Genomic DNA, 18453 nt, shown 5'->3' on the forward strand with positions numbered 1-18453 from the left:
CGAGGTTCTGAGGACCGAGGTTCTGTTCCCAGCACCTACGTGGCAGCTCACAACATTCTGTGACTCCAGAGAATCCAGTGCTCTCTTCTGGCCTCCCTGGCCCCGGGTATGCAGATGATGCACAGACATCCCTGCAGGCAAGACATCCATACACATAAAATTAAAGACAAAAATTACATAGAATGAAATCTATCAAAGAGAAAGACAGACCCTGACTGTTTTTGAATTACGAATTTATCGTGAGACTGAGCTACAACTGCAAGATCATGACCTGACTGTCATGCTGCCAAATGTGTCAGAGTTTGTGGTTTGGCTAATCCCTCCTTGGGAAATGTGCACAGAAATGGATAAATTCTGTCCTTTGGGTATTCTTCATCACTGGTATTTGAAAGGACTCTGGGATACCAGTTGAGTTTAGCACAACCGTCCTCAGGGGAACTGGAATGAAGGAAATGGAGGCTTGAGAACATTTCACTAACCTGTTCTCAGTTTCCCATTTGACTCTCACTGCCCCTTGCATCTTGGTGATCTTGACGCTGGCAGCAAGCACATCCCTAAAACCATGCAAAGCTTGCTTGCCCCTGCCCTGCGTCTCTCCTTGCTTTGGGGGGTGCCCGTTTCCCATCTCCCACTCACACCGACTTGGCAGACTGTCCCTCCCATCTGCCTCCCCCTCACAAACTCATTCTTGAGTCACGACCGTTGTTCGTGGTGGTCAGGCTCTTTCTGGCCAGGACTTGCCGCTCCCTTCACCCCATCTCACCAGCACGTTCTCTGTGTGTGTCTGTGAAGGATGTCTCGTGAGTTCCGGGTTTTCATACCTGCTGCCCTTACCTCAGGCCCTCCCATCCTCAAGCAAACTAACTGCCTTCAGATCCACTCAGATGGCCTCTGGCCTGTGTTCCCCTTCCGAATAGTCTAAAAATACCCTGGATGTGCTTCTATCAAAGCATAGCTCTGAGAAAAGCATTTGTTGATTCTAAATGTTTCTGGAAGTTGTCATGACTTAATGAGCCATGTGGGTGGTCTGGACTCTTTAAGAGAAAATCCGTAGCACCCCCTAAAAAAACAGTCTGTTTACTGTATACAGCTGAACAGGGATACGGGGATTATTGCATACAGATAGGGTTATTAATGGAGATAAACAAGGAGGCAGTGTTATTATATACAGTTGAACTAGGAGGCAGGTTTAGCTCATCTTGGCAGAGCAGTCTCTGTACGGGATCGGTCTTCAGGTCGTAACCATCTAAGGAGAGAAATGTGCAGTGGATGTTTTCCATACACACTAGCAACGTTTGCTCTTGACTTGAGAAAGGCTTGGCCATCTTTCTCCCCTCATCTGGGGAAGGCTTTGCCACTCCTGTGAGGCTGAGGCATCAGTTCCTGACATGACTGCGCCCTTGTTGAACAATGCACATTCACTCAGAGCCTTACTTCCTCCCCTGTTTGTGAGGAAAATGGATTCAGATCCCTCTGGGATTGTAAACTCTAAATAAGCCCTGCCTTCTGGAGGCTGCCTTTGTCCCGGGGTTTATTGTGGCAAGTAGCTAATACATTTCCTTACTACCTCCTAAGCCTTCTTGTGCACTGGAGAAGCAAAAATGAGCAGTCAGTAGGAAATCAAAGGCTAGTACTTCCAAGAACACATCTAGGTTATAAAGCTGCCCCTTTTCATGGTGTTAAACTATCGTGAAATGTAAGAAATGACCTTTCTGAAAGGGTTTTGTGTCAAAAAATGTATTTCGGAGATGGGGTTGGGGGCTGGGGGGGACTGGCATTTTTCAAGGTCCCAAATAATATTGGGATCTAGGGTGCCACTGGGAGGGACACCATTTGGATTAGCTATCTAAGAGAGACTTGAAGCCAAATTTGATTGTAAAAAGCGAACACATTTTGGGCTGGCCCTTCAGGGCGGGAGCCGGGTGGAGAGGCTAGAGGCTAAGAGGATCCTAAAGGGGATGAGAGGGTATGGAAGACACTGTTTTCCTGGATGGGGGGCAGAGAAATGTCACTGTAGTCAAAGGTGTTCCCAGGACTCAGGAAGGAGCTGAGGAAGACACAAGCCATTGAGTGGGTTATCACCGAACTCCACAGGGGTCAGGGCAAGTAGCCAGAGGAGTCTGGGTACCTGGGACCAGGGCTTTGAAGTGAGTCCAAAAGGTAAAAAATCAAGCTGAGGAATTGTCACCCAAGGGAAAGGGTCAGGCGTGGGGACAGTGAACCACAGCTTTAAAGACTGTGGCTGGGGGTACCTCCACCTCCAAGAGTGCCATAGCAGGTACCAGATGCTCAAGGAAGCCTTCTTGGGCTCAGGAGTGTCTACATCAACTGAGGGGGATCAGTTACCGAGTGCCAGTGATGGATGGAGGGCGGAGCAATTGGTGAGCCAAAAGTTGGGCCAAAGGCAGTAATGAAGGGTTTTGTGTCAACAGAGTATTTATAGGGGGCTGAAGAATGCCACTTTAAAAAGAAAAAAAAAAAATCACAAAACAGATATCATGGCAAGAGGTTTATTGGGGGGTAGGACATGTGAAAATGGCTATGAATGTGCATGAAGGCAGCGACAGGCCAGGCTGTCTGTGATGGCGGGCTTGATACGGGTATGGATCATGTAGGTAGGGAGAATGTGGCAACTGTGGGGATGTGGCAGCTGTGGGAATGTGAGGGTAGGGTGTTGGTCATTGAGTCATTGAGGACCGGGTGGGGGAACTCCAAGGAACCTGGTTCAGAAATGTGGGAAAGGGACTTTTGATTTGTGTGTGTGTGTGTGTGTGTGTGTGTGTGTGTGTGTGTGTGTGTGTGTGTTTTAAGATTTATTTATTTATTATATTTAAGCACACTGTAGCTGTCTTCAGACACTCCAGAAGAGGGAGCCATATCTCGTTACAGATGGTTGTGAGCCACCATGTGGTTGCTGGAAGTTGAACTCAGGACCTTCAGAAGAGCAGTCAGTGCTCTTAACGGCTGAGCCATCTCTCCAGCCCTTGATGGTTCTTAGAATGTCCAACAATTGCTACCATTTTCGTACACCCCTGCCTTTAATCTGGAGTCACGCAGCGGCACAATGTTTTAGCCGTAGGAAACTGTTTGTAACTGAAGCAAAATGGCATATGTATGAAGGTCAGAGGAAGACCTGTTGGGAGGCAGTCGTGACCTTCCACCTTGTGGAGGCAGGTTCTCTCTGGAATATTCTCCTGTGCTGCATACTTGAGGCTATGCCTGCTGTTCACCGTGCAGCTGGGGCCAGAGAGGCAATGAAGAAAGGACCCGTGCGTGCGTGCATGCGTGCGTGGTGTGTGCGTGCCTAGAGCTGGGATCGGGTGTGGTTTTCTAACCCTTGCTGTAGGGAACCTCAGCAGGTTCATAGGGCTTGGGGCTTGGTTAGTCTCTACAGGAGGCCTCTGTAGGAAGCACTTGGTAAACATCCTAGAGGAGGAAGCTGCCTTGGTTAGTCTTTGCATACACACTCATCTATGGTTGCCCAGACTCCCCAGGAAAGCTTTCTCATTCCCCTTGAGCCGGCCTGGTCCATATGTGTAATGGCTTTGCCAATTTAACATAGGATGGTGGGTCTTGGAGTTCTTCAGTCACTCAAGGCTTCTCTGCTTCTTATGCTGGTCCAAAGGCTTCTGGCTGAGTCTCAAATGTTCCTCCTTTCTCCACCCAAGCAGCACGGGGATTCCAGGAGTCCACAACTGCACGCTTTCCACGCAGGTTCCACGGATGGAACTGAAATGAGATTCGCGTTGTCAGGCTCTTACCTGATGTAAAAACCACACCTTTAATGGGATTCTCCACAACAGAACTAGTCAGAGACCTCTCCTGCCGCACACAAAGCCTGTGGTTCTTTTCTTAAGCTGCTTCAGGCCCAAGCCATGAGTGGCAGAAAGCTGTTTCCAGCCACGTCGACCTTGTGTGTCCCTACAATGCCTCGATCCTAGGAAAGAGTAGGATGGGGTTCGTGAGATGGAAGCCTGTGCCCTGAACCTTGCACTTCCACAGTCTCCATTCCGAATGATCTTCCTCTTCAGCTTAGATTGGAAAAGATCAAAGTTTAACTGTGAAGATACAGGAGGATGTGACGGCATGGTTCTTTCCCAAGAGAGCTGGAAGGTCAGGTTTGATGGAATGGTTTTAGCTTTGGGCAAAAGTCAGCCTATCTCTTCTCTCTCTGGACACCTCTCATTTGACTTCCGCCATCTTTCTGCATCCCAGTTGTCTTTGTCAGGGTTTCTATTCTGCACAAACATCATGACCAAGAAGCAAGTTGGGGAGGAAAGGGTTTATTCAGCTTACATTTCCATACTGCTGTTGATCACCAAGGGATGCAGGACTGGGAATGCAAGCAGGTCAGAAAGCAGGAACTGATGGAAGCCATGGAGGGATGTTCCTTACTGGCTTGCCTCCCCTGGCTTGCTCAGCCTGCTCTCTTATAGAATCCAAGACTTCCAGCCCAGAGATGGTCCCACCCACAAGGGGCCTCTCCCCCTTGATCAATAATTGAGAAAATGCTCCACAGCTGGATCTCATGGGGGCATTTCCCCAACTAAAGCTCCTTTCTCTGTGATAACTCCAGCTGTGTCAAGTTGACACAAAACTAGCCAGTACACCAGTCTTCGCCTAACTTGTCCTTCATTAAATTGTACCCCATCCAAGTTTGTGATCCTTCTCCATCTTTGGGGTTCTGTAGAAGGAAGACCTCTGCCTTGAACCCCAGATTTTCTCTGGTTTCCCACAGAGCAGTTGCCTTCCCCAGACCCTGCAGGGCCAGGAAGGGGCCCCTGCTCCCAGTTTTGGCTTTTGTTCTCCCACATAGTTGGTGCCAGAGCTGGCTGCTCTATACACCACTTGACAACTTTTTTTTGAACTTCTGCTGGCAACCCCTCAATCTAAACCAACCTTCCCATTACAACTTCCCTGTGAAAACAGCCTCCTCTGTGTGCTGGAAGTGGAACCAATGAAGGATTCCAAGCCCAAGGGAGCCACAGAATGCATTTCAATCCAAACCTAATGCACAGATTTGCAAATTCTGAACCAGAGAGACAAAATGAATGGTTGATTGGTCTGTCCCATAAACTGATTTCTTTTTTTTTGGGGGGGGGCCTCTTACCACTTCCTGATCATCTTAGAATAACATTCCCATTCATTAAAATCATCCCCTCCCCTTTTTAAATTAATGCTGTACAACATAGCAAGACCTCTAATTCACATGTACTGGGGCAAGAGGGGTATGGATATGGTATCATTTATGAGAATTATCATCTTTTTTAGTTTTCCCATCATCTGTGACTAAAACATCATGTCTACGAGGGAAGGAATTTATAGTTAGTTAGCTTGGTTTAGGTACGCTCTTCTTGGTTCACTGGGAACCTATCCTGGGAATGTTAATCACTCTGCCCCACACCTCACTGGTTTGGAGAAATGTGAAGAAGGGGCACACAGACTTGCTGTGTGCTGTAGACCCAGAGTCGGTTTGGTTCTTTGAACAGCCTTGCTTGAGGCTTTCTTTCTGTTTCATGCTGATCAATTACTAGCTACTTAATAATCAGTAATACCCTTCAGTAATGACTCTCACTCTGGGAGCGGATGGGGGGCAATGGAACCAAGAGTGACCAGTTCTTCCCGGTTTGCCTAGGATTTTCGAGGCTTAGCACCAAACACTGCATGTTCTGGGAACTCCCTCAGTCAAGGACAAAGACAAACAGGGATACCTGGTTACCCTGAGACTCTTTGACCCGTTTCCACTCACCCATCTCTTTCCGAGGCATGTTCAAATCAAGAATTAGAATGAAAATGTAGTTCAGTTGCTAGGAGATACACAACTCCCTGGGTTTGATCTCCAGTACTGTATATACTGGTACTTGTAATCCTAGCTCTCCGCAGGTAGAGACCAGAAGTTCAAGGTCATCCTTAGCTACATAGTTTCAGGCCAGACTCAGCACCTTAGATATCTCTGTTTTCTTCAGCGATACCTTTTGTGATAACTGCTCTGTGCCTCACTGGCTGGTCAGAAAGGTTTTCTCCTGTAGCTCAGCAACTCCTGTCAGTACAGATAGGCCAGCTTCCAGACACTTGAAGAACAAATTCTGATGGAATACGCCAATGGTGCTGCAGGCATAGTTTCACTGTCTTAGGCAAAATAAGATTTCTGGCTAGTTAAGTTCATTTTAAACATTAGCGACTTCAAGTATAGCAACTTTGAAACTGAGTAAATGCTCATATTTACAAAAAAAAAAAGTAGAGAGAAAGAAAAGAAAAAGAGAGAAAGGAAGAAAGAGGAAAGAAAAAATACATTGACAAAAATTTTAAAATAATCTCTGTTCCCTGGACCAGCACCTTGAAACAAAAGCCAGTTCAATCAGTGGAGAATCAGATACTGTACTTGTACAGGAAGGACATATCTTGCAGGCAAGTTTGTGCCAGCTATAATTTTCCCAGGGAGCAAAAGAAATATCTGAATTTGGTGATTTGCCCAAGAACTCTGTCCTAATACACTGTCTAAACTCAAGCAAATGACTTTTTCTGTTGTGGATTTGGTAAAGTAAAAACCACATCAGAAATTTCATAGGTTATTAAAATTAGAAGTTGAGCAAAAGCAGACAGCTGTCTCCTTGTGTTTCCATTTATTTGGAAACATGCAGACAATGGGATCCTGGAGATACAGGCTTCTGGCGGAGACTGTATTATAAAATGTCTCCTCTCCCCGTCCCGTTGGAGCTTGGTGGAGACTTCATGCTTAGCTTGTGGGAGACAGAAATTCGGTTCCCAGTAGCAGTACTGTAAAACAAACAAATCAACCCAATTAACCAGACCGTCAGTGGGTCTGGGAACCAGTTGAAAGTAGCTGATGTGAGAGGAGAACCAAGGAGCATGCAGATTTAGACCTAGATAGAGCTCGGGAGACTTATCTCATGGATTTGCAACTTTTTATTGTTGTTTTCTCCCAAAGGAGACATCAGGAGATCTGATAAAGGTTGTTTCAAAAGACAAATAGTTACTTATGCTGTTCTTTGAAATGGAACTAAATAGACACTTACAAACTGTAGGGTTGAGGTTTCCTCTTCTCTGCTGGGATTGTTTTTGGCTTAGGTAGAGTTACAGCTGGCAAAAGGAGCAATCTCTGCTACCCAGCAGGGCGTGGCTAAGGAAGGGGGGGGGGGAAGTGCTTCAGAAAGAGGAGTTAGGCAGGCGGGATTAAAGAGGGAGAAGACCCAGGTGGCTTTTTACACAGATGCCATCATTGTTCTAGACCCTTTGCCTTTATAATTGGAAGCCTTCGCTGAGCATGGAGGCTTACAGCGCTTGTAATTGTTGGGAGGAGGGACCAATCAAGAGAATCACTAGTTCAAGGCCAGCCTCTACCTTGTAGTAAAGTCCAAGTCCAGACTAGGCCACATGAGACCCCGTCTCAAAAAATATCCGCCCCGCAGCCCAACTAAAGTTAATAATAGAGAAATGAAGGCACGTTGAGGGCAGCGAATGTTCTCAGGATGCACAGTTGTGTCACTGCACGGTGCTAGCCAATTTCAGTCGTGTAAGAGGCCTATAAGCCTAATTGTATTATGAAAGATGCATATGTATGCGTGTTTTGCTTGCATAGGTGCTTCTGTACCTCACGCATGGTACCAGAAGAGGCCGTTAACCCCTTGGTTCTGGAGTTACAAGTAGTTGTGGGTTGCCATATGGGCACTGGGAATAGAACCTGGGTCTAACTTTGCAAAGCAGTAAGTGCTCTCAACCACTGAGCCATCTCTCCAAGCCCATCCAACTGTGTTTTTAATATCTCCATTTTATAGAAGAACTATAAAAGAAACCAAGGCAGACATAGGCATCAAGCATAATGGTAGCATCGGACTCTGCCCTGATACTTCCAGGGCTAGCCAAACAAACGTGTCCATTCTTGAGTCTTCGGTACCCCCTTAGAAACCAGAGCATGCATATGCATGTGCATTTGTGCACACGGAACCATTTAATCCCCACCATGCACATGGCAGCCTCTGCTATCTGCATCCTACAGAGGAGGAACTTGAGGTTAAAAGCGTCAGTTACTTGTCAAAACTGTTCATCCATCCAGCACTGTGCGCCGTCAAACAGGCTTCCCTCTGGTTATGTAAAGATGATCAAGGTTTCCAGCACCTCGTACCTTCATGCTGGGGGAAAGATGTAGATGTTAACAGTGGATGTCAGCAGTATTCAAGTGGCAGTATGCCGCCTAGGAGAGTAAAATAAAAAACGGAGGGCAGAAATCAGCATGAGTACACTGTAGTTGTCTTTAGACACACCAGAAGAAAGCATTGAATCCCATTACAGATGGTTATAAGCCACCATGTGGTTGCTGGGAATTGAACTCAGGACCTCTGGAAGAGCAGTCGGTGCTCTTAACCGCTGAGCCATCTCTCCAGCCCCTTCTCTTCCATTTCAGATTCCTTCTTCTGTTGTTTGTTTGTTTGTTTGTTTGTTTGTTTGTTTTTTAAAGACAAGGTTTCTCTGTGTAGGCCTGGCTGTCCTGGAACTCACTCTGTAGACCAGGCTGTCCTTGAACTCAGAGATCTGCCTACCACTGCCTCCTGAGTGCTGGGACTAAAGGCATGCTCTGCCGTGCCTGGCTTCAGGTGTTTGGTTTTTTTGTTTGTTTGTTTGTTTTGTTTTTTTTGTTGTTGTTTTCTTTAAGAAATTATAATTTTAAAAAATTTTATGTATATGAGTGTTTCAGTTACATGTATATCTATCTATACATCACATACGTGCCTGCTACCTGTGGAGGCCAGAAGAAGGCATTAGACAGCTTAGGACTGAGGTTACAGATACTTGTGAGCTGTCATGTGTGTGCTGGGAATAGAATTTAGTTTTTCTACATGAACAGCCCATGCTTTTATGCTCTTCATCACTGAGCTATCTCTCCAGTCCTGGTATGATTTTCAAGCGGTTGAGAGCAGCATCCAAAGAACAGACAGACTGTATCGTGGCATGAAGAATTGTGTTACTTTGGGATTTTAGTGTCCCCACCCTCCAGCTTTGCTGCAAAACAGTTGCAATGTGACTTAGTCACATTTGTGCTATAAACATCAGTGCAGAGCAACAGCAAGAGAATGGATGGATGGATGGATGGATGGATGGATGGGTTATCTACAAGCTTAAAACATTTACTCCCTGGCCCTTTTAGAAAGAACTTTGCTGATTGATACGGTATGATGGGTGTATTTGCCTAGAATTTTTGAAGAAAATGTATGATCACAATTGTGAGTTTTCTAGATGACCACAAGCCCCTCCCCCTCAAAGATTTATTTACTTTATTTATATGAGCACACTGTAGCTAGCTGTTGTCAGACACACCGGAAGAGGGCATCAGATCCCATTACAGATGGTTGTGAGTCACTATGTGGTTGCTGGGAATTGAACTCAGGACCTCTGGAAGAACAGTTTGTGCTTTTAACCACTGAGCCATGTCTCCAGCCCAAGCCTTACTCTCTTAAGCACAAAAAATGACTAGTTAAAAAATACAGCAGAGCTGAGGAGGAGCTCATGGTTGGCTGTTTCCCTAGCATGCTGCGGTTTGTTGCTTAGCACCACATGAAAAAATTATTAGATATATTTCAATATTGCGGGGTTTGTTGTTGTTGTTGGTGGTGGTGGTTAAAAGCAAGCTTAGCTCACTTGATTTTTCTTATACAAGTTTCTAGAGAGGTCCTGGGGATATAGCTCAGTTGGTAGAGTACTTGCCCAGGCAAGGTTGGCTTAAGAAGATATAGACAAAAGGATCAGAAATAGAAACACATCCTTGGCTACTTAGTGAGTTCAAGGCCAACCTGGGATGCAGGAGAATCTGTCTTAGAAAAAAAAAGAACAGCAGCAACAAAAACTTATGTGGATCCTAGGCCCTATGCACAGGGACTCTGATGGGCTTTCAGACGATGCTCAATGAATTCCTGATAGGGAGATTTGATGAACACAGGATGGTCTTTCCAGAGGTCAGGGGTCAGTTGGCTATCTGTCTTGGAGATAGCATCAAAAATGTCCTTGGTGAAGTCACCCAGATACCAGTACAGCCCTGCCGAAGTGGTAAGACCAGCCATCAGCATCCGCTTCTTAGACATAGAAGAGGAGGGGGAGAAGCAGCCTAGAGGTCTGTCACCTGTCGTGGGATGGGATGGGACTTAATGATCTTGTTATCTTAGCAGCCTGGCTGCACAGGATCAGTGGAGATCTTGGCCATGGTAGAGTATTTAACATCCAGACCACCATGATCACTTTAGTTTCCAATGGTGACAAAGTCTTGGACCTAGTCTAATGGCTAGTATGAGTTTGCTCCCACTCCAGCCTCATCTTCAAACCTCACCCTTGAGGGGTGCCTACCGGAAAAAGCCAATAATATGAAGACTCCCTGATGGGCAGCGAGAAAAGACTCATCCCCTCCAGGGACTTGCTCTTCACATCCTTGGGACTAAGCATCCCAGCTTGGTGACGGAAATCCATTCCTTGTCTTCAACTTTGCCTTCATGATCCCTGCAGCCCTGTCCCCAGGCTGCCACCACAGTCCAGGAAAGTCACAGTGGTCCCCAAGAGGCCACTGATGAAGCCTCTGTGACATTTTAAGAGTAGGTCCCAGGAGTATCTGCTGTTGTTTTCTCAGGAAAGGAGAGAGCTGGGTTTTTTTTCAAACAAAATGTGCAGAATCCTGTGTTTGTTTCTATTTCTAGTTCAGCCTTTGTACCCTGACTCTTTTCAGAGGAAGATCTAGTGTTGATCCAGACCTGCTGGCATTGAACTTCATGGTTTCCAAGTCCCTTCACAGCTAGGAATGTCCCTGTCTTTGTAAAGACTTGAGGTGTTGGCCTTACAAAGTAACAAGATGGGCATTGGAAGGAGACATGGAAGCCAGACACAAGTGTAATCTTAGGTCTCGGGAGGCTGCGTCAGGAAGATTACTGAGTTTAAAGACACTCTGGGTTATGTAGGTGATGCTGAGTTTAAAGGCAGCCCGGGTTATGTAGGTGATGCTGAGTTTAAAGGCAGCCTGGGTTATGTAGGTGAATTCAAATCCAGTGTTGGTTTACATAAACAGTTTAAATTAAAAGATGGTTCTGAGCTGGGCTGTGGTGGCTTTTTGGAATACAAATGATCTCAAGTAAATTTGAAATTGAACCTATTTCATTCTTGGGCCTGTTGCTCATAATAGGTGCCTATCAGCCAGTCTTATAGCCCTGCTTGGCTTTGAGAATGTTTGTTGTGATGGTATATGACAGATAATAAGGCCCACTTCCAAAGAGACTAACACTGCCTGAGTTTTGATGCATAAGTAGGATGTGGTAAAATTGCCATCTAGAGGACCAAGTACAGGTGTGTATGTGTGTGTGTGTGTGTGCATGTATGTACTTTGATTTTAAAATCTATTATTTATCTGATAACATTTTGAAAGCGCCTGAGCTGCTCCAGTGCCAGGTCCCCGGTTCCATGTGGTGTTAGTTGCTAGCATGGAGTGAGCTGCTGCTTGCCCTGTGGAGGAGGTGGTAGAGATTGTCTTTCCCTCCTCCTCCAATGTCAACACACCTTGGCTGGGTGGTGGTTGCATCTGCCAGCTCACTGCCTTGCCTTCCTGCCTCCACCAGCCCTGTGCTCTCTCACACCCACATACATGGGAGAGCACAGGGCTACACATAATTCCTGATTACTAGTTTGCTCGCTGGATCATTTCCCACTTACTTTCTGACCTTTTCCGTGGAAGAGTTAGAAGTGGCTGGACAGGAGTAATTGAAGTCTTCTGTACAGAACAGGGTAGAGTGATCTTGAACAAGGTCATTCAGGATTCAACCTGTGCCGGGGTAGAGTCTGGCTGGAAAGTGTGCCTGTGTTGTATGGTCCGTAATGGGCAGCCATGATCAAAAACAATTCTACCCTTCAAAGTCACCAGCAAGGAGAGAGAGAGGGCTCCTACCAGAGAAATGATGGTTATTGAGCAATGTAAGATCCTGTGATGTAACATGGAAATGTACCTAGTAGCAACACTGTGCATATGCAAATATCACGGTCAGTTAATAAATAAACATTACCTTGGTTCTATAGCCAAGGGCCACACCCAGAGTGCCAATCCTGTTCTGCCTTCCTTAATTAAAGTCCCCATAAGATTAATGAGAAGTCCTTTGGGTCCCACCTCAGGCTATGATTGCTCAGTTCTTTGTTGGTGGGGCACCCAACCAGGCATGCAGTTTTTTAGCCTTCTTCTGTGCCTTTGTGACCATAAAGGTTACCCTGAGCCACAGAGAGGCAGGATACAAAGTGTTCACTTGAGGCCAGTTTTTCAGTAGTTATATCCAACTAGAGTGGACAGAGCAGAAACAATGTCATTGTTGGAAGTTAATAGCTCCTGCTCTCCCAAACATTTGCTAGAAGAAAAAAAAAATTCCCCCCTTGGTTACCATGGAGACCAGGCAAAACATACCTCCTTAGGCTAGCCAATAAAAAGATATCACAGATTCCTCTCAGTCCATCAGCACTAGGGCAGACAAGCCAGGGCAAACTGCAGAAGTGGTTGCTGAGGTATGGTTTTGGTTTGGCACACAGGGCTGGGGAGTTTACCATGGCTTTAAACCATAAATCATGTGACAATACCCCAGCTTCCACTCTACCTCCACCCCCAAATTCTTGAACTCGCTTCACTTTGGCATCTGCCAGCACTCCCTGTGTAAGATCAGGTTGAGACAAAGGAAAGGAACAAAATTGGAACTCTAACTTCCTCCTTGCCGTTGGCCACAGCCTACCCAAGGGTAGGTATATTTTACATAAAGGAGTGAAGCAGTCAGAATGGTCTATTCAGGTATACCCCTGTATATAGCTGTGTGTGTGTAGGTCAGTGATAAAGGAAGAAAAGGAGTTTCGTTGAGTTTTTGTGTGCGTGTGTATGTATGTATGTGTGTGTGTGGGGGTGTGTTTGTTTGCTTGCTTGAGACAAGCTTTCTCTATGCAGCCCCGACAGTCCTCCAACTTTCTAAGTAAACCAGGTTGACCTCAAACTCACAGGAATCTGCCTGCCTCTACCTCTGGAGTTCAGAGATGCAAGGTTTTCAACACCAGACCCAGCTTGATTGGTGTTCTGGGAAAGGATCTCATTTCTAGCCTGGGCTAGCCCAGAGCTTGGAATTTACAATCTTCCTGTCTCTGCTTCTCTAGGGCTGTGATTGCAGGTTTGTATTGCCACAGCATTAGGAGTAAGGTGTGAGTCCTGGGGATTAAATAGCCCAATTGAAAGCTTTAAGGTAAATGTTCTCTTTTGCTTTATAAAGAACAGAAATCAAGCCCGGCAGTGGTGAAGAACTCTTTTAGTTCCAGATTGGATTTATCACATGATACTTAGTGCATATTTCTCTTCATATACAGATTGAGTACCTTCTAGAAGACAGTCTTTTTTTTTTTTTTTTTTTTTTTTTGAGACATCATTTCTCTGTATAGTCCTGACTGTCCTGGAACTCACTCTGAAGACCAGGCTGGCCTCGAACTCAGAAATTTGCCTCTCTGCCTCCCAAGTGCTGGGATTAAAGGCATGCCCAGCCACCACCCAGCCTGAAGACAGTTTTATTCAGTTCCTTAATCCCCTACCACAAGCCTTTAATCCCAGCACTAACTAGGGAGGCTGAGAGAGGCAGGTGGATCTCTTGAGTTCAAAGCCAGCCCAGTCTACAGAGTGAGTTTACAGGACAGCTCAGGCTACACAGAGAAACCCTGTCTGGAAAAATAAAAAGAGCAGAAAACAAATGATCACATTCCTTAGCAGGATCAGAAATATAGGCTAATTTTTCAGAAGAGGAGAAAGAGTAACAAAGGCAATGCTTGCTGAATTCACACTCAGCCAGTGGCCAGCTTCCTTCTTTTTTTTTCTTTTTTTTTTCACTTTTTTTTATTATTATTTTCTTTATTTACATTTCAAATGCTATCCCGAAAGTTTCCTATACCCCTTCCCCCCACCTCTGCTCCCCTACCCACCCACTCCCACTACTTGGCCCAGGCCTTGCCTTGTGCTGGGTCATATAAAGTTTGCAAGACCAAGGGGCCTCTATTTCCAGTGATGGCTGATTAGGCCATCTTCTGCTACATATGCAGCTAGAGACACAAACTCAGGGGGTACTGGTTAGTTCATATTGTTGTTCGACCTACAGGGTTGCAGCCCCTTTCAGGTCCTTGGGTACTTTCTCTAGCTCCTCCATTGGGGACCCTGTTTTCCATCCAATAGCTGGCTGTGAGCATCCACTTCAGTGTTTGCCAGGCACTGACATAGCCTCACAAGAGGCCGCAATATCAGGGTCCCTTCAGCAGAATCTTGCTGGCATGAGCATTAGTATCTAGGTTTGGTGGCTGATGATGGGATGGACTCCCGAATGGGGTAGTCTCTGGATAGTCCATTCTTTCATCTTAGCTCTAAATTTTGTCTCTGTACCTATATCCTTTCATGAGTATTTTGTTCCTTATTCTAAGGAGGAATGAAGTATCCACACAATGGTCATCCTTCTTGGTTTTCTTCTGTTTTGCATAATGTATCTTGGGTATTCTAAGTTTCTGGGCTAATATCCACTTATCAGTGAGTGCATATCTAGTGACTTCTTTTGTGATTGGGTTACCTCACTAAGGATGATATCCTCCAGATACATCGATTTGCCCAAGAATTTCATAAATTCATTGTTTTTAATAGCTGAGTAGTACTCCATTGTGTAAATGTACCACAGTTTCTGTATCCAGTACAACCACTCTGGAAATCAGTCTGGCGGTTCCTCAGAAAATTGGACATAGTACTACCGGAGGACCCAACAATACCTCTTCTGGGCATATACCCAGAAGATCTTCCAACTGGTAATAAGGACACATGCTCCACTATGTTCATAGCAGCCTTATTTATAATAGCCAGAAGCTGGAAAGAACCCAGATGCCAGCTTCCTTCTAAGGGGTGAGCAGGAGGACTCTCATTTAATCCAGCGGACAACCTTGGGAAATAGGATCTGCAGCTAGCTGTTTTTACCTGCCATCTCGTAGAGGGAAAGCCTGTTGTTTTCAGAGGCAAGGGATTCCTCCCTGTTCCGTGTTTGAACTTAGGAGATAGCGAGAAGACCGGCTCCCACATCTGGATGTGGGCACCGTGGACTGTTGAGAGGCCATGAAAGGGCATCCCAGCTTTCCTCCCCTGTAAATCAAAGAAATTGTGTTTGGCGAGCTCCGAGGACCCTGTTTGGCAGTGCTCCAAATCCATCTTGACAGTTCCAAATCCATCTTGATGGTTCACGCTAGCTGCTGATATACAATGGATGGTTGAAGAGGGCAAAATGGGGCAGCGAGGGAGCCTCTGAAGCACCCAGCATTTTCCTGATTGGAGTAGATGCTGAAGTCTCCAGATGTGATGTGTTCCGCCTAGAAACCTAGCCATGGGACCAGCCTTGGTACCGCCTCCCCTTCCCCCAAAGACCCCCCCCCCCCCCGAATTCTCTGTGAGCTGTTTGGCCACAGGGTTCACAGGTAAGCTAAGAGAATTCCAAGCCTTGTAACCAGACCTGCTCTTCCTGGTTTCCCTGAGTCACAATGACTGATACTTCCAGGAATTTTACAACGGTCCAGAAACATTTGTTCTTTCTTCAGAGTCCCGGAAGTGGGAGAGTTGGGTGTGTGGGAAGGGGACTAGAAAATTCCAGAAGTTTTATAACATGACCACAAATGTGATGTCATTTTAATGTTAAAGGAGACTCAGTAGCTAGGTGCTCAAATATTGCAAATAATACTGTGTTGACAGTTCTAGACATCTGAAGCTCTGTGTGAAACGGAAACCAGTGGTTATCACATTTCGACATAGCATGCTAACAAAGGTGTGTTTACTCTCTTACATGTCCTCAGCTCGGACCCTCTAATATGAGAGAAATCACCTTCGCCAGTTGTCCCACGATTTGATTCTTAGTTCCCTCTTCTCATAGTCTGAGTAGGCACATCACATCTGAATGATTTAATTCAGCACATTTCACGCAAAGGTTTTTTTTTCCCCTTTTGCTGATTATCTATTTAGACGTGTTGCAATGCCCTTTTCCCGTATCTACGTCTCTGCCCAGGGGCGGAGATAACACTGAGATGAAAAAATAAACAATGAGAAAGAAAGAAGAGAAACACCGAGGAGCTGTCGCCCTATACTCTCCCCAAAGCGGGGGCAGAAAACAGATCCACCTCTTCTAGGAGACTAGTAGGGGTGTACTCGGGAGAAAAGAGCAGCTTAGATGGACAGAGGGGAGGTGGGTGGGGCTGACGCTTGAGACTGTCCGCCCCAGACCTCTAGCTTTTCGTATGCAAACGAAGAGGTTTCCCCCAGCTGGGCGGGGCCGAGCTCCTGCCCGCAGGGATTCGGCTTCTACGAGCTTCAAGCTTCAGACGCGAACGTGCGGTGGGAAAGCTGCCAAACTCCAACCGGTCCCGGAGGATGGGCCAGACTCCCATGCACTGGAGACCCACGCCTTGAGAACTGGGAAGCACGAGCCCGCATCTGTGCGGGAGAAGCCGGCGGATCCGGTCCGCCTCTCGCGCCTGGGCTTTCAGAACTGTGGTGGTCATCAGTCTCCGGTGATAATTCTTCCCGCCTGGAACACTAAATAATGAGCCTACGCGGGAAAGTTTTCGCTTTCTCTGTGCTCAGCGTGGTGATTTTTGTGGTTTTTTATCACAGCCAGCTAAGCCTGCCCAACCTCTACCAGCAGCTCAACAGCTCCAGCGAAAGGACGTCTGTCACCGTCTGTGATTTCGGCTTGCTAAATCATACGTTCTTCACGACGGGGGACATATCACCATATCCTTTAGAAAGACTCTCCTGTCCTCAGTACCAGATCCAGAGCCACTATATTACCAGTCCCCTGTCGGAAGAGGAGGCTGCCTTTCCCCTGGCCTACATCATGGTGATTCACAAAGACTTCAACACATTTGAAAGGCTCTTCAGGGCCATTTACATGCCCCAGAACGTCTACTGTGTGCATGTGGATAGTAAGGCGACAGACACCTTCAAAGAAGCAGTGCGGCGGTTACTAAGCTGTTTCCCCAATGCCTTCCTGGCCTCTAAGGTGGAGCAGGTGGTCTATGGTGGCTTCTCCAGGCTCCAGGCGGATCTGAACTGCATGAAAGATCTGGTGGCCTCCAAGAACCCCTGGAAATATGTCATTAACACCTGCGGGCAGGACTTCCCTTTGAAAACCAACAAGGAAATAATTAACCATCTGAAAAGATTTAAGGGGAAAAACATCACTCCGGGAGTGCTGCCCCCTAAGCACGCAGTTGTACGGACTAAATACGCACACCAAGAACGCAAAGGCAAAGGCGGGTATTTTATGCATAAAACAAATACTTTGAAGAAGCCACCTCCACACCAACTGATCATCTACTTCGGTACAGCCTACGTGGCCCTCACCTGGGACTTTGTCAACTTTATCCTGAATGACGAAAGGGCCATTGCTCTCTTAGAGTGGTCTAAAGATACCTATAGCCCTGATGAACATTTTTGGGTGACACTCAATAGGATTCCAGGTCAGTGCCAAATCGTCATTGACAATTCTTCTTTAAATTGCTTACTTCGTCTTTCTTTTTTAGATCGCAAATGGGTGTGGAGGTCAGGGCAGCTTGTGGAAATCATTCTCTTTCACCACCACACCAGTGCCAGGGCTCAAAAGCATCTGTCCACCTGGGTGACAAGAGCATTTATCTGTCCATTCATCTCAGAACTTTGAGTTCCGAGAACCGATTCATTTAAATTACTTGGAAAAAAAAATTTAGGTCCCTGAAAATGATGAGTGTGGATGCTTTTACTGACAGTTTTGTGCTACCCCGGTGGTCTTATAAATATCCAAGAAGCAGCGACCTAAGGAATATCTCGGGGACTAGACAAGCTGCCGTATTAGATGAGTACTGGGTTTTCAGCACGGCTGTGGAATTAACACTGGTCGTATAGTCCTTGATAAGGACTGAAGTCCTCAAAGCTAGGAGATGGTTTTTTTTTTTTTTTTTTTTTTAAAAAAGGCATTCTAGAACATATAAAATTAATTGTTGAGCAGATTTCATGCAACATTGTGGGCGGGGCTGTTTTCTAGCAACCCTGGAAATCTCTTTGGATGTTCACAGAGGCAGCGCTCTGATTCACTCTGGTACCCAGGTCTTAATTAATCTCTGTTGAACAAACCTAGCCCGGAGATTTTGTCACCTAGAGGAGAGGGTAGCCGAGTAGAGACAGACACACAGGGAGCGCTTTACAGCTGGAGACGTCCCAATAGAATCCTCAGCTTTCAGGTTACAGTCATTTCTTATTTGCAATTCCTGTTTACAGCCTTGCCTTGTGCTTCCGTTTCACCTAGGGGAAAGTCTTTTTGATGGTTTATGGAAACAAGGCCAGGGTATGCAGATGATAGTAACAACCCCCCCCCCCCTTTGATTCAAACCTGGGCTGCATTTCAAAATCTG

General features: G+C 46.1%; 1 protein-coding gene across 3 annotated transcripts in view; it reads left to right on the forward strand.

Annotated features, from left to right (window-relative positions):
* The window catches only part of Gcnt2 (glucosaminyl (N-acetyl) transferase 2 (I blood group)), a 108609-nt gene that overhangs the window by 52406 nt on the left and 37750 nt on the right, over positions 1–18453 (forward strand). Inside the window, exon 1 of one of the 3 annotated variants that reach the window (XM_021215491.1) lies at positions 16336–17526. The exons of the other annotated variants lie outside the window; for them this stretch is intronic. Within the exon in view, the coding sequence (XP_021071150.1) occupies positions 16608–17526 (919 nt within the window). The 5' untranslated portion in view covers positions 16336–16607. Of the gene's footprint in view, positions 1–16335; positions 17527–18453 lie in introns of those variants that run through there. 3 annotated transcript variants of the gene reach the window in all.

The sequence above is a fragment of the Mus pahari genome, chromosome 16 (assembly GCF_900095145.1).
Source record: "Mus pahari chromosome 16, PAHARI_EIJ_v1.1, whole genome shotgun sequence".
NCBI lineage: Eukaryota > Metazoa > Chordata > Mammalia > Rodentia > Muridae > Mus > Mus pahari.